The 13961-nt window shown below is 44.1% G+C and overlaps 1 protein-coding gene across 1 annotated transcript; it reads right to left on the bottom strand.

The window, feature by feature from the left end:
• Positions 1 to 65: 65 nt before the first annotated feature.
• LOC135075892 (cell division cycle protein 20 homolog) lies at positions 66 to 13445 on the bottom strand. Its single transcript, XM_063970350.1, has 10 exons — positions 12998 to 13445; positions 12788 to 12894; positions 12215 to 12385; positions 11897 to 11990; positions 11427 to 11656; positions 10893 to 11039; positions 10211 to 10338; positions 7788 to 7935; positions 6467 to 6666; positions 66 to 777 (listed from the first exon to the last, which is right to left on the bottom strand). Exons 1-10 carry the CDS (start codon positions 13296 to 13298, stop codon positions 678 to 680), a joined length of 1626 nt encoding a protein of 541 aa, XP_063826420.1. The 5' UTR covers positions 13299 to 13445; the 3' UTR covers positions 66 to 677.
• Between the last annotated feature and the right edge of the window lie 516 nt (positions 13446 to 13961).

Genomic DNA, 13961 nt, shown 5'->3' with positions numbered 1-13961 from the left:
AAATTCACGTTTTGTTTGTATACTAGTTTTGTGTGTTGTTTTACGCGAATTAATAGAAATTAATATTTAAATATCAAATACTTTATTAGATCAAAGACAAGGTTACAATAAAATCAAAATTCATTTCATACTTAAATGTAGAAAGTGTTCACAATAAAATGAGGTAAGAGGCGCATAATAGTTTTACAAAGTACTTAAAACAAAGAAGCCGAGGTGATGAAATGTTGTCATAGAACTAAGCTAAAGGTATCGAAGATAAGAAGAAAACGAAACACGAAAGTCAGAAAAAGGCGGACTCGAGAAAAGAAACGAAACGTCGCGATCCACATTTTACAACCTCAACTTCTCACGCTCGTCTAAAACATAAGATGATCTAAATATCTTCCCAATACCGCGCGTCACGTAAATCTACACTTTATCAAAACAGCGTCAAATTGAATAGAACCGAAATTAATATGATGTCATGATTACATAGAATTAAGTTTTAGATTAATCACAGAGATTTGAAAAACATACAACAATAGACATTGATAGATAAAATATCTAAATTGTTGACAAAACCAACAGTGGTTAGTTAAAAACTAGCTTACTAACAATAATTGTAAAGATCACATTATTATTTCAGTCATTCTAGTTCACCTAGCAGTCAAGCATTAATTAATGGCATCCAAGTAGTTTTACCTAATCAATGAATTGAGATTTAGTAATGACTTAGCTGCTTTAGAGTCGGTGGGTTCCTTCTTTTTCGCGGGATCCAACATGAAGCATTTCCAAAGGCTGAAACAAGACATTTCTTATTAAGGTCGGATTACATTTTTAGGGTTCTAGTTTTAATGATTTAGTATCCTTAGTACAACACTAGTTCCGTCGGGCGATGAGCTCCGTCATGCCATTTTCAGCCGTATGACTTCAACAATAGGGTTCAAACTCACCGCAAGTCTCATCAGCGCCGGCAGACAATACTGTAGTACCATCAGGCGACAGTGCTAAGTGTAACACGCGCGCCATATGGCCCGTTAGCTTCGTCATGCCATTTCCGACCGTATGACATGGACGATAGGGTTCAAACTCACCGCAAGGTCTCGTCGGCGCCGGCGGACAATACTGTAGTACCATCAGGCGACAGCGCGAGGTGTAGTACGCGCCATGTGGCCGTGCGCTTCGTCATGCCATTTCCGACCGTATAACATGGACAATAGGGTTCAAACTCACCGCAAGGTGTCGTCGGCGCTGGCGGACAATACTGTAGTACCATCAGGCGACAGTGCTAAGTGTAACACCCGCGCCATGTAGCCCGTTAGCTTCGTCATGCCTAGAGATGGGTAAGTGCTAATAATCCGATTAATAGCAATTGGCTAGTAACGGATTAAAAGCAGTTATTAGCCATTAATAGCCAATAATAGCCGATTTCAGATGGTAACCCTGCTATTAATGTTATACTAATGATTAAACATATCCCTTCATAGTTTACAAATTTAGCACTTGAAATTTGGAAGGGACGTAGCTTAGGTACCGCAGAGGTGCATTAAGAAAGGAATACCCGAAATTCCCACGGGCACGGGAATTAGCGGGAAAATCCTTTTGTATGAAAAATCTAAACCGCTTAAGTTAGACGCTTGAAATTTGGCATGCAGGTACCTTAGTAAACTTAAAGCTTAGTTACAAGAGGATATTGCAAAATTCCCACGGAAACGGGAGTTAGCGGGAAAAAAACATTTGTATGAAAAAATCTAAACCACGTAAGATAGACGCTTGAAATTTGGCATGCTGGTACCTTAGTAAAGTCAAAGCTTAGTTACAAGAGGATATTGCAAAATTCCCACGGGAACGGGAGTTAGCGGGAAAAAACATTTGTATAAAAAAATCTAAACCACGTAAGATAGACGCTTGAAATTTGGCATGCAGGTACCTTAGTAAACTCAAAGCTTAGTTACAAGAGGATATTGCAAAATTCCCACGGGAACGGGAGTTAGCGGGAAAAAACATTTGTATGAAAAAATCTAAACCGCGTAAGATAGATGTAGGGGCTAAAACGGGATCCACGCGTACGGAATCGCGGGCGGCCGCTAGTCTAAATATATAAAAGGAGAAACTGACTGACTTAGTGACATATCAACGCACAGCCTAAACGGCTGAACATATGCACTTGAAATTTGGAAGGGACGTAGCTTAGGTACCGTAGAGGTGCACTAAGAAAGGAATTCCCGAAATTCCTACGGGAACGGGAATTAGCGGGAAAATCCTTTGGTATGAAAAATCTAAACCGCTTAAGTTAGACGCTTGAAATGTGGCATGCAGGTACCTTAGTAAACTTAAAGCTTAATTACAACAGAATATTGAAAAATTCCAACGGGAACGGGAGTTAGCGGGAAAAAACATTTGTATGAAAAAATCTAAACCGCGTAAGATAGATGAAGGGGGTTAAACGGGATCCACGCGTACGAAGTCGCGGGCGGCCGCTAGTACAGTATGAGTCTTGAGAAAGTGCATATATGAAAATAGGCGGAACTACTAAACCTATTTTTATCGATAAAAAAAGTCAAAAAATATCTGAGTTTTTATTATTTATTGACATTTTCTGGGTATTTTACGTATTTTTTTAGTATCGCCTGTTATTAAGCACTAGCGGCCGCCCGCGACTTCGTACGCGTGGATCCCGTTTTACCCCCTTCATCTATCTTACGCGGTTTAGATTTTTTCATACAAATGTTTTTTCTTAACTCTCGTTCTCGTGGGAATTTTGGAAAATCCTGTTGTAACTAAGCTTTAAGTTTACTAAGGTACCTGCATGCCAAATTTCAAGCGTCTAACTTAAGCGGTTTACTTTTTTCATACAAAAGGATTTTCCAGCTAATTCCCAATACCGTGGGAATTTCGGGAATTCCTTGTTGTAACTAAGCTTTGAGTTTACTAATGTACCTACATGCCAAATTTCAAGCGTCTGACTTAAGCGGTTTAGATTTTTCATACAAAAGGATTTTCCCGCTAATTCCCGTTCCCGTGGGAATATCAGGAATTCCTTGTTGTAACTAAGCTTTAAGTTTACTAATGTACCTACATGCCAAATTTCAAGCGTCTAACTTAAGCGGTTTAGATTTTTCATACACAAGGATTTTCCCGCTAATTCCCGTTCCCTTGGGAATTTTGGTAATTCCTTTCTTAGTGCACCTCTACGGTATTTAAGCTACGTCCCTTCCAAATTTCAAGTGCCTACGTTTAGCCGTTTAGGCTGTGCGTTGATCTGTCACTAAGTCAGTCAGTTTCTCCTTTTATATATTTAGATTCTTTTTTAACTACAATGTCGTTTATATAAATTACATTGATGTTTTTTAGTTCTTTTTTGTTTCTTTGAGTAATATTTGATTTTAATATTGATTTGATTTTAAAGGTGGAAGAAAAAACGTAAGAAACTATTAATAGCAGGGTTACTAGCCAATGGATGGCTAATAATGGCTATTAATAGATAATAATCAGTTATTATCCAAACTAGCTGGCTACAAACCCATCTCTAGTCATGCCATTTCCAGCCGTATGACATTAACAATAGGGTTCAAACTCACCGCAAGGTCTCATCAGCGCCGGCAGACAATACTGTAGTACCATCAGGCGACAGTGCTAAGTGTAACACCCGCGCTATGTAGCCCGTTAGCTTCGTCATGCTATTTCCGACCATATGACATGGACGATAGGGTTCAAACTCACCGCAAGGTCTCATCAGCGCCGGCAGACAATACTGTAGTACCATCAGGCGACAGTGCTAAGTGTAACACCCGCGCTATGTAGCCCGTTAGCTTCGTCATGCTATTTCCGACCATATGACATGGACGATAGGGTTCAAACTCACCGCAAGGTCTCATCAGCGCCGGCAGACAATACTGTAGTACCATCAGGCGACAGTGCTAAGTGTAACACCCGCGCTATGTAGCCCGTTAGCTTCGTCATGCTATTTCCGACCATATGACATGGACGATAGGGTTCAAACTCACCGCAAGGTCTCATCAGCGCCGGCAGACAATACTGTAGTACCATCAGGCGACAGTGCTAAGTGTAACACGCGCGCCATATGGCCCGTTAGCTTCGTCATGCCATTTCCGACCGTATAACATGATTTATAAGGCTCAAACTCACCGCAAGGTCTCGTCGGCGCCAGCAGACAATACTGTAGTACCATCAGGCGACAGTGCGAGGTGTAGTACGCGCGCCATATGACCCTTTAGCTTCGTCATGCTATATCCGACCGTACAACATGGGCGATAGGGTTCAAACTCACCGCAAGGTCTCGTCGGCGCCAGCAGACAATACTGTAGTACCATCAGGCGACAGTGCTAAGTGTAACACGCGCGCCAAATGGCCGTAAGCTTCGTCATGCCATTTCCGACCGTATGACATGGACGATAGGGTTCAAACTCACCGCAAGGTCTCTTCGGCGCCAGCAGACAATACTGTAGTACCATCAGGCGACAGTGCGAGGTGTAGTACGCGCGCCATGTGGCCCGTTAGCTTCGTCATGCCATTTCCGATCGTATGACATGGACGATAAGGTTCAAACTCACCGCAAGGTCTCGTCGGCGTCAGCAGACAATACTGTAGTGCCATCAGGCGACAGTGCTAAGAGCTCTTACACACGAGCAGCACATTGACGACAGCAAAGGCGACCGCAGTCGCCGTCACTTGTCGGCAGCTAGCCGTCGACGTGCCCGCAGCAAGCTGTCGACACGTCGACGTCTGCCGTCGACGAGTCGACAGCTTGCTGCGACGACCGTGTCGGCGTACGTCTTTGTACAGGAGCCAGCCAGTTGAAAATGGATTTCATTGAAGAAACACTGTTGTTGCATTTACTCCGTCGTCGTCGACGAAAGAGAAAGAACCGGTCATTGTGGGTTTAAGAAATGTTATTGAATAGAGAACGAGACTACACACACCGACACCCATGCTCTATTTTTTAATGTTTTATTATGGTAGCCTTCTAAATTCGAGTTCCATATTATTTCATTGTTTTTGACAGCACTAATTTTTTAGCAATTCCGAATCAATTTGTTCGGAACTCATTAGGTGTGCGTGTAAGCTCCTGGACTACTGACAGTTGACCTTCAAAATGGCGGAGGCGGCTAGCTGTCGCCACCTGCCGGCGGCAGCCGCGAACGCGTCGACAGCACGTCGGCAGCATGTCGACAGCTAGCCGTCGCCTTCTGACGTCGACTGCAGTTACATGCGTCGACAGCAAAATGCTGTTCGTGTGTAAGAACCCTAAGTGTAACACGCGCGCCATATGGCCGGTGAGCTTCGTCATGCTATTTCCGACCGTATAACATGGGCGATAGGGTTCAAACTCACCGCAAGGTCTCATCAGGGCCGGCAGACAATACTGTAGTACCATCAGGCGACAGCGCGAGGTGTAGTACGCGCGCCATATGGCCGTTAGCTTCGTCATGCCATTTCCAGCCGTATGCCGTGAGTAATAGGGTTCAAACTCACCACAAGGTTTCGTCGGCGCCTGCGGACAGCACTGTAGTACCATCAGGCGACAGCGCGAGGTGTAGTACGCGCGCCATGTAGCCCGTTAGCTTCGTCATGCCATTTCCAGCCGTATGACTTGAATTATAGGGTTCAAACTCACCGCAAGGTCTCGTCGGCGCCGGCAGACAATACTGTAGTGCCATCAGGCGACAGTGCTAGGTGTAGTACGCGCCATGTGGCCGGTAAACTTCGTCATACCATTTCCAGCCGTATGACATGAAGAATAAGGTTCAAACTCACCGCAAGGTCTCATCAGCGCCGGCAGACAATACTGTAGTACCATCAGGCGACAGTGCTAGGTGTAGTACGCGCGCCATGTGGCCGTAAGCTTTGTCATGCCATTTCCAGCCGTATGACTTAAACAATAGGGTTCAAACTCACCGCAAGGTCTCATCAGCGCCAGCAGACAATACTGTAGTACCATCAGGCGACAGTGCGAGGTGTAGTGGGCGCGCCATATGGCCCGTTAGCTTCGTCATGCCATTTCCAGCCGTATGACATACAAAATAAGGTTCAAACTCACCGCAAGGTCTCATCAGCGCCGGCAGACAATACTGTAGTACCATCAGGCGACAGTGCTAGGTGTAGTACGCGCGCCACATGGTCCGTTAGCTTCGTCATGCCATTTCCAGCCGTATTACATGAAGAAAAGGGTTCAAACTCACCGCAAGGTCTCGTCGGCGCCAGCAGACAATACTGTAGTACCATTAGGCGACAGCGCGAGGTGAAGTACGCGCGCCATGTGGCCCGTTAGCTTCGTCATACCATTTCCAGCAGTATGCCATGGACAATAGGGTTCAAACTCACCGCAAGGTCTCGTCGGCGCCAGCAGACAATACTGTAGTACCATCAGGCGACAGTGCGAGGTTTAGTGCGCACGCCATATGGCCCGTTAGCTTCGTCATGCCATTTCCGACCGTATGACATGGACGATAGGGTTCAAACTCACCGCAAGGTCTCGTCGGCGCCGGCAGACAGTACTGTAGTTCCGTCCGGTGATAGTGCAAGATGTAGTACGCGCGCCATATGGCCGGTGAGCTCGGCCACTCGAGACATAAGCGGGTACTTCCAGATGACGAGTTGGTTGTTTGCGTAGCCGTGGCCCGAGATTAACTCTTTGTAGTGTGTGCTCCAGACGATTGAGCACACCTGGGGAAGATAACGAGTAAGAATTTAGTTAAGTGAATTTTAAAACTAGGTAAATTGGTTCTAAACAAATTCATTCCTAGATACAGGTGAATAAATACATCTCTGGTGGAAAAGCAGCCTTAAACTCGAACTAGTGAGTAGGCTCCTGTCTGTCACTCGCCAGTGGCGCCAGCTGGTGAGATTACATAAGACCGCGGACAAATCAACCGTTAGCAGAGTTGTAACATTAGGCTTAGACCAGTGTCCTGTCAATATAGACGTTCAATATCTCGTTTCCCCAGTACCTGGATCCATAACCAGATCATAATCATAACAAATCTTTATTTGCGTAAAATGTGGGTACAATGTTTATGGTATTGGTTTAGCGCAGGACTGGTTGTTGTGGAAATCCTTAGGGATGTTTATCCAGCAATGGATATCATCATCATTTCAGCCACAGGTTGTCCACTGCTGAACATAGGCCTGCATCCAGGGCCTTCCTGCTGCCTTATTAAGGTTATCGCGCATTATCAACCCAGAAAGGGATTGTAACCGTATCAACTCGAATCGGTCAGTATTCTTTGTATGAAACTCCATACTGCAACGCACATTTATCCGCACCGTAACGTAAATGCTTCGTCTCGAAAGGCGATGCGGTTACGATCTCATTCCAGGTTGACGACTTTAACCCTTTCTAAGGTAGTGGCAATATAGTTGCTATCGTAAATTCAACCTTACACCCTTGTCTTAAGGTCTAAACATCTATACTAATATTATAAATGCGAAAGTAACTCTGTCTGTCTTTTACGCCTAAACCACGGAACCGATTTTGATGAAATTTGGCATAGAGATAGTTTGAGTCCCGGGAAAGGACATAGGATAGTTTTATCCCGGTTTTTGAAACAGGGACGCGCGCGAAAAAGATTTCCCGTGACAGAAAAAAATTCACGCGGGCGAAGTCGCGGGCGGAAAGCTAGTAAATAATATTTTGACGCTAGATAACTAGTGGGGTTAGCACTAGCATTTTTTTGTTATTATCAACCGATAATTATCCTTTCGAACCCTGCATTGGAAATGAGTATCGAAAAATTTGGGTTCAATGTTTATGGTGTTAGTTTAGCGCAGGATGAAACGCTGTTTACCTGCGACTTGGTGTCGACGGTGTTGAGGTTGGCGCCGGTGTTGACGTTCCAGATGCGGATGGTGCGGTCCGCCGTGCCGCCGCCCGACGCCAGCACGCCCGCGCTCCAGGGACACCAGGCCAGCCCCTTCACGGCCGCCAGGTGCTGGCTGGAAACAATGATTCCTTATATTATAAGGCTTATAGCAACGAGGTAAAAAAAAGGCACGTCACTTCTTACTAAAGAGGACATAAGGGACAAAAAAAAAAGCGCACTGAGGGCATCTAAGCACGCCGCCAACATAATTATAGCTAATGGCTACACGTCCATCTGTGGGCCTTTAAGTCATCGCACTTCGCGTCGAGTTCAGATGTGAGCTGCTCCTCGAACTCAAAGCATAATGACCAGATAAAGACATTTGGGTAATAAGAATACACATTTGGGCGGGTCACAGTGCTCCTCGTAAAATGCAAAAACTTCACGGGCACCAGACCCTTCACCGCGACTAGGCACTAGCTGTCAGTGATTACAAAGCAACGAGTTAGAGATGTGGGGCAGTAAAGTGACGCCGCCCGACGCCAGCACGCCCGCGCTCCAAGGACACCACGCGAGCCCCTTCACGGCGGCCAGGTGCTGGCTGGAAACGATGATTGTAACTTATACAAACGAGATTTGGGTATTGGTATTGGGTAAAGTTCGTAAGCACCAGCTCCATGGGCACCAAGCTAGGCCCTTCACGGCCGCCAGGTGCTGGCTGGAAACGCAATGGTTATTTATAACAACAAGGTAAACATAAGGCGCACGTCACTTTTTATTGCTGCTTAGTATTGTTGCTTAACAACAACTCCACGGGCACCATGCCAGCCATTTACAACGGGCTAGGTGCTGACTGAAATGACAATAATATCTTATAGCATAATAATAAGATACGACGAACAAAATAGGCATTTAAGCTGTACGGCGCTTGATATACTACGACGAGATTGCTTACTTATACCAAACGAGATAAAGACACATTTGGGAAGCCAGATAAGATGTAATACACATTTGAGCAGCACGTCATTTATAAAACTCCACGGGCACCATGCCAGCCTCCTGACGGAGCCTAGATGCTGGCTGCAATGACAGTGATTACAAAGCAACGAGTTAAGAGATGTGGGGCAGTAAAGTGCCGCCGCCCGACGCCAACACGCCCGCGCTCCACGGACACCAGGCTAGGCCCTTCACGGCGGCTAGATGCTGGCTGCAAACGACAATAACTTCACTACATAGTATAAAACAAAGTCGGTTTTGACTATCGCGCTCGGTAAAAACCACTTTTGACTGGAAAAATCAATCAAGTGATATTGACCAAGGGCATCAGTGGACGCCAGCACGCCCGCGCTCCACCGGCACCAGGCGAGCCCCTTCACGGCCGCCAGGTGCTGGCTGGAATGATGATGGTTACTTATACCAACGAGAATGCTTACTTATACCAAGCATTTGGGAAACTAGATAGCCATTTGAGCGGCGCGTCATTTACAATGGCTCCACGGGCACCAGGCTAGCATCTTGACGGCGGCTAGATGCTAAAGTAAGGTCGCCGATCACGTAGAATTTCGTCCAATGACTCCGAGCTACCCATCCTTATCGCTCGTGCGTAATTATATTGCTGTCGCGCTCGCACACTCACTGCGGGCGCCCGTCGCACAGTCGCGACAGTAATATAATTACGCGTGGGCGATAAGGATGGGGGGTAGCTAGCTTGGGGTCATTGGACGAAATTCTACGTGCTCAGCGACCGGACTATAGCTGCAATCACAATGATTACTTAAGGCAAAGAGATAGAGATATGGGGTATTAAAGTGCCGCCGCCCGACGCCAGCACGCCCGCGCTCCAGGGACACCAGGCTAGCCCCTTCACGGCCGCCAGGTGCTGGTTGCAATGATTATGTATGGCAATAGGTAAAGATATGGAATATGGATTATATGGAATGGCAATAAACGTTCAGACTTTATCCAAGCGGCGTGTCACGTCACTTATTATGACTGGCTGGTAATATCACACTTTTAGCAACGAGATAAAGGTAGGGAGCTATATCCATTTGGGTGAAGTATTTGAGCAGTGCGACACGTCACTTATTATGCAATAATATCACGGGCACTACGCGAAAGCTCGGTGCGGGCTGCGGTCACACGCGCTTACTTTAGGCAACAAGGTAAAACAGAGTAAGAGGCAATACCTATTTGGTGGAATCCTTTTTTTTTATCTCAGGTAGTAGTCTCTGTCCATACCTACTGAGAGAGAAGCCAGCAATTTATGACTCACTAAAAACTTGGTGTGTTCTCTTTGCTGCTTTGTGGTCGACGATTTGAGCAAAATTATTGCTTTCTCATTGACGGTGGTGAAATGGTTAATAAAAGGGGAGGGAGAGGTGAGAATAATGTTTTATGTAGTTACTTACTTGAAAGAGTACAGGTACTGTGGCTGGGAATAGTGCTGCCCTTGGACAATAGGCCAGATGTTAAGCAAGTTGTCATTTCCACCAGATGCCAGATATCGACCGTCAGGCGACCATTTCAAGCCGCAAATCTGTAATAAATAATTGAGTTTAATTTATAACTTACGCTCGAAAAAGCTGTTCAAAATCGAAAAAACAATCTGAAAAGCTGAACTTTAAGTGCTGTGCGCAGATACGAAGCAATTGAGCACGATTAGAATAAATCGGCAAAATGGACACGATCGCAACCTTAATAATTTGACTTTACACTTTGTAATGTAATTGCACCATCCTTGGATGATCTGTGAGGTAGTCACAACGTTTTTGGCGGCTAGATCGGCACTTACTCCAATTATTCATCAACCGTCGGCCGTTTGGTGTAGTGGTTCGGAACGGATTACTATGCCGAGAGGTCCCGGGTTCTAATTTCAGCCGTTCAGAAATTGAAATGATGAATTTTAATTTGTGACGCTGACGGGTCTGGGTGTTACTATGTACTATAAGAATGTATTAAAAAAAAGTATTTAAGTACATTTATCCGTTGTCTAGTACCCATAGTACAAGCTTTGCTTAGTTTGGGACTAGAAGCGTAGTGTAAAATGTCCAAGGATATTTATTATTATTTATTTATTATTAACCCGCTTACCTCTTGCGAGTGCGCGGCGAGCGTGGCGACGGCGTGGTCGCGCTGTCGCACGTCGTGGTGCACGATGTTCCCGTCGCGCGCGCCCGACGACACGATGTACATGTTCCAAGCCAGCGAGCCCACGCGCCCTGTGTGCCCGTCCATCACCTGGAAAGAGGAGTTGAATGTTAAATGCCACGATTGTGTCATGACAAAATTTTGTCGAGCCACACTTAAGCGACGCTGTTGCGCGGTAAACATTTTGTACTATTGCGGGTTACGCGAAGTAATAGAGATACATAAATGCGGATACCTGTGGCACAGTCAATGTCAAATAGTTCGTGACAGTCAAAGTGACCAAGGAGTTGACAACACAACCTTATTCTAACTGTAACGAGTTGCGAAGTTTATTGGCTAATTTGGGTGTCACGAACTATTTGACGCTGACTGTACCCATGTGCTGACAATATAATGTAACTATTCTTATCACAATGGTTACATGCTTTGTATAATATTTTTAATATTTTTTTTTACATGCTTAATTACACTACTCACCCTCAATCTTTTGATCCTCTCACAATCCCACAACTCGACAGTGGCAGACGAGGTTCCCACAGCAAGATGGGAGCCACCACCTTGAACCCAGCCCACAGAGCAGACGGTTTCAGAGCCTTCTAGAGTGAGCAGTTGCTCAATTTGCCCCGTTCCAGCATTCCATAAGTACACTGAGCTTCCTAAAGCTACTGCTAGAATGTTGGAAGCACTCCAATCTACTAGATTTAGATCTGTGAACAAAGAATTTGGTATAAACAACACTATGATGGAACTTTCTGACATTTAATCTTGGTTATTGACCATAACATGAATGGATAACATTAATCAATCAACACCCCATTTGACTGATTACATCTTTATAGGGCCTTATTTATGGGTATTAGAAAGTCACAAGTCTAGAGTAAGTTCAGAAAAAACTTAACTAAATATGAGTATGTTGAATAAATATGAATAACTATTTATGATCTTACAATAATCGTCCAAAATGTCCGGTGCATCCAAAATCCTGTCAGGAGCTTGAGGTATGTATCTTGTTGTATTTTTCACTGATGATGGAACTTTGGCCTGCAAATTGATCACATTTGAGACAATGACACTGAAAAGCATATTTACAATAATGAATTTTGAACTAAAATTAAATTGCTTTTGCACAAAATATTAGTTTATGTAACCTGAAAACACCAATGACAAAAATTTGTTACAAAACAAAGTATGTAAACGATATGGTGAGAGTATTTTACATGAAGATTAGTAATGAATAAAAGCAGCCAGCGTTTAGCGTTTGATACCTGTGAATACACTACTCTTAGTCTGTTCTGGTAGCCCTCCGGAGCGGCAGGGGCCTTACAGGTGTACTGCAGGAGTCTCCCCGGCTCTGTGTCAGTGAGAGCCCTACCGATGGCTTCACCGGCAGCCGTCTGCGCTACTACCTCTTCCCCTTTGTCTTCTTCGCGGCTCATCTAAAAGAGTTAAATGAATTTATTATGTTAACAGAAGTTAAATGTGTATTGATATGGAGCATGCTTCAGCATAAAATCAAGAAACTCAAATGTTTTAATAAAACATTAGATTTTTTTATGATGACAAACAAGTTAGGCCCTTTTCACATGTTCCGGTTGCCGGCTAACTGGCGCCGAGTACCCGGTGGTGAAGTGTATGGGCATGCCGGATTAATTACGCCGGAACATGTGAAAGCTACGTACCATGCCCATACACTTCACCACCGGATACCCGGCAACCGGGACGTGTGAAAAGGGCCTTACTCTTAATATTTCCTGCAGATTCACTGAATATTTAGTAGCAAATGGAAGAACAATTGATTAGAAACTCAGTGAAAAGATTTGTTCCAATATCTCACTTACCATATAGTGGCACAAGTCATAGTTGGAGTTACTTCGGGATGGAATGAATCGGTCAGCTTTGTTAGGGGTCTTGGAGGCTTTGTTTGGTGTGGGAGTGGTGGAGCGACCTGTCGAATAATACGAGATATTTAATTGTTATAAATGGCCCTTGAATTTTATTGACACATGGTCTTAATAATAAAGTAAATAAATAGTGGAATTTAACCTTACCTGGGCTCTTTGTCTTAGAGGGTGTTTTCTTTCCTTTTTTGTTTTCATTTCGTGTTGGAGTTTTATTACTGGAGAGTACACTATTGTTACAACTTTGGTTGGCGGATATCGACAACTTTTGCATGGACTGGTTGCATGTACTGAGGTTGATATTCGATATATTTTTGAATGATGCGCTTAGCGATGGATTGTGATTCTCATTGTTGGTCTTCTTCACCCATCGCTGAAGAGGGCCACGAGTTATCGGGCCATCTATTGTAGCCAAACTTTTCAAATCGTTCAAGTAGTTGAATTGTGCCATTTTTCATGCACTAAGCACAAACGCACACAACAAAGTTAGTAGACAGAGTAATCGTCAATCGCAGTAAATTTTATTTCGTAAAAACATCAGACAATATAAATAAAATATTTATCGTCGATCATCAACACAATAAAAATCGCAATTTTTTCAACTGCAAAATGACAGTTATAACCGGAAGCCGTTGGAAATTTGAAATTCTATTCCAAGTTTTTTTTATTCGATTACGGCTTGGCATACCGTTGTTTTACCTAAGTTAATGCCACGGCTATATTTGCGTTTTTGGTAAAAGTTGTAATTCGAGGCATACATCAAGGTTACAACTTAGGGAGACGTTATTTAAATATTACTTTAAAAACTCTTGAGTTACGTTATAGCTATTACTCCTGCGAGGTTGCTGATGTTATGAAAGAGCGACAAATTATTATTTTTCACAACTGAATTTTGCCTGCGGCTTTGCTCGCATGAAATTCAATTCAGTTTGTTAAACAGAAAAAATCGAATTACCTACTTTGCACGCATTGTTGTAACTTGGTCAATGAACTGTATATCATAGTACATGTTATTCTGATGTGTAAACAACAAATTATGTACTCAAGTCTCATCAAAATCCATCTAGTAGTTTTTGCGTGAAAGAGTAATAATCATCTAGCCACACAGGCATGG

The sequence above is a fragment of the Ostrinia nubilalis genome, chromosome 11 (assembly GCF_963855985.1).
Source record: "Ostrinia nubilalis chromosome 11, ilOstNubi1.1, whole genome shotgun sequence".
Classification (NCBI taxonomy): domain Eukaryota; kingdom Metazoa; phylum Arthropoda; class Insecta; order Lepidoptera; family Crambidae; genus Ostrinia; species Ostrinia nubilalis.
This window is presented reverse-complemented; position numbering and strand designations above follow the sequence as displayed.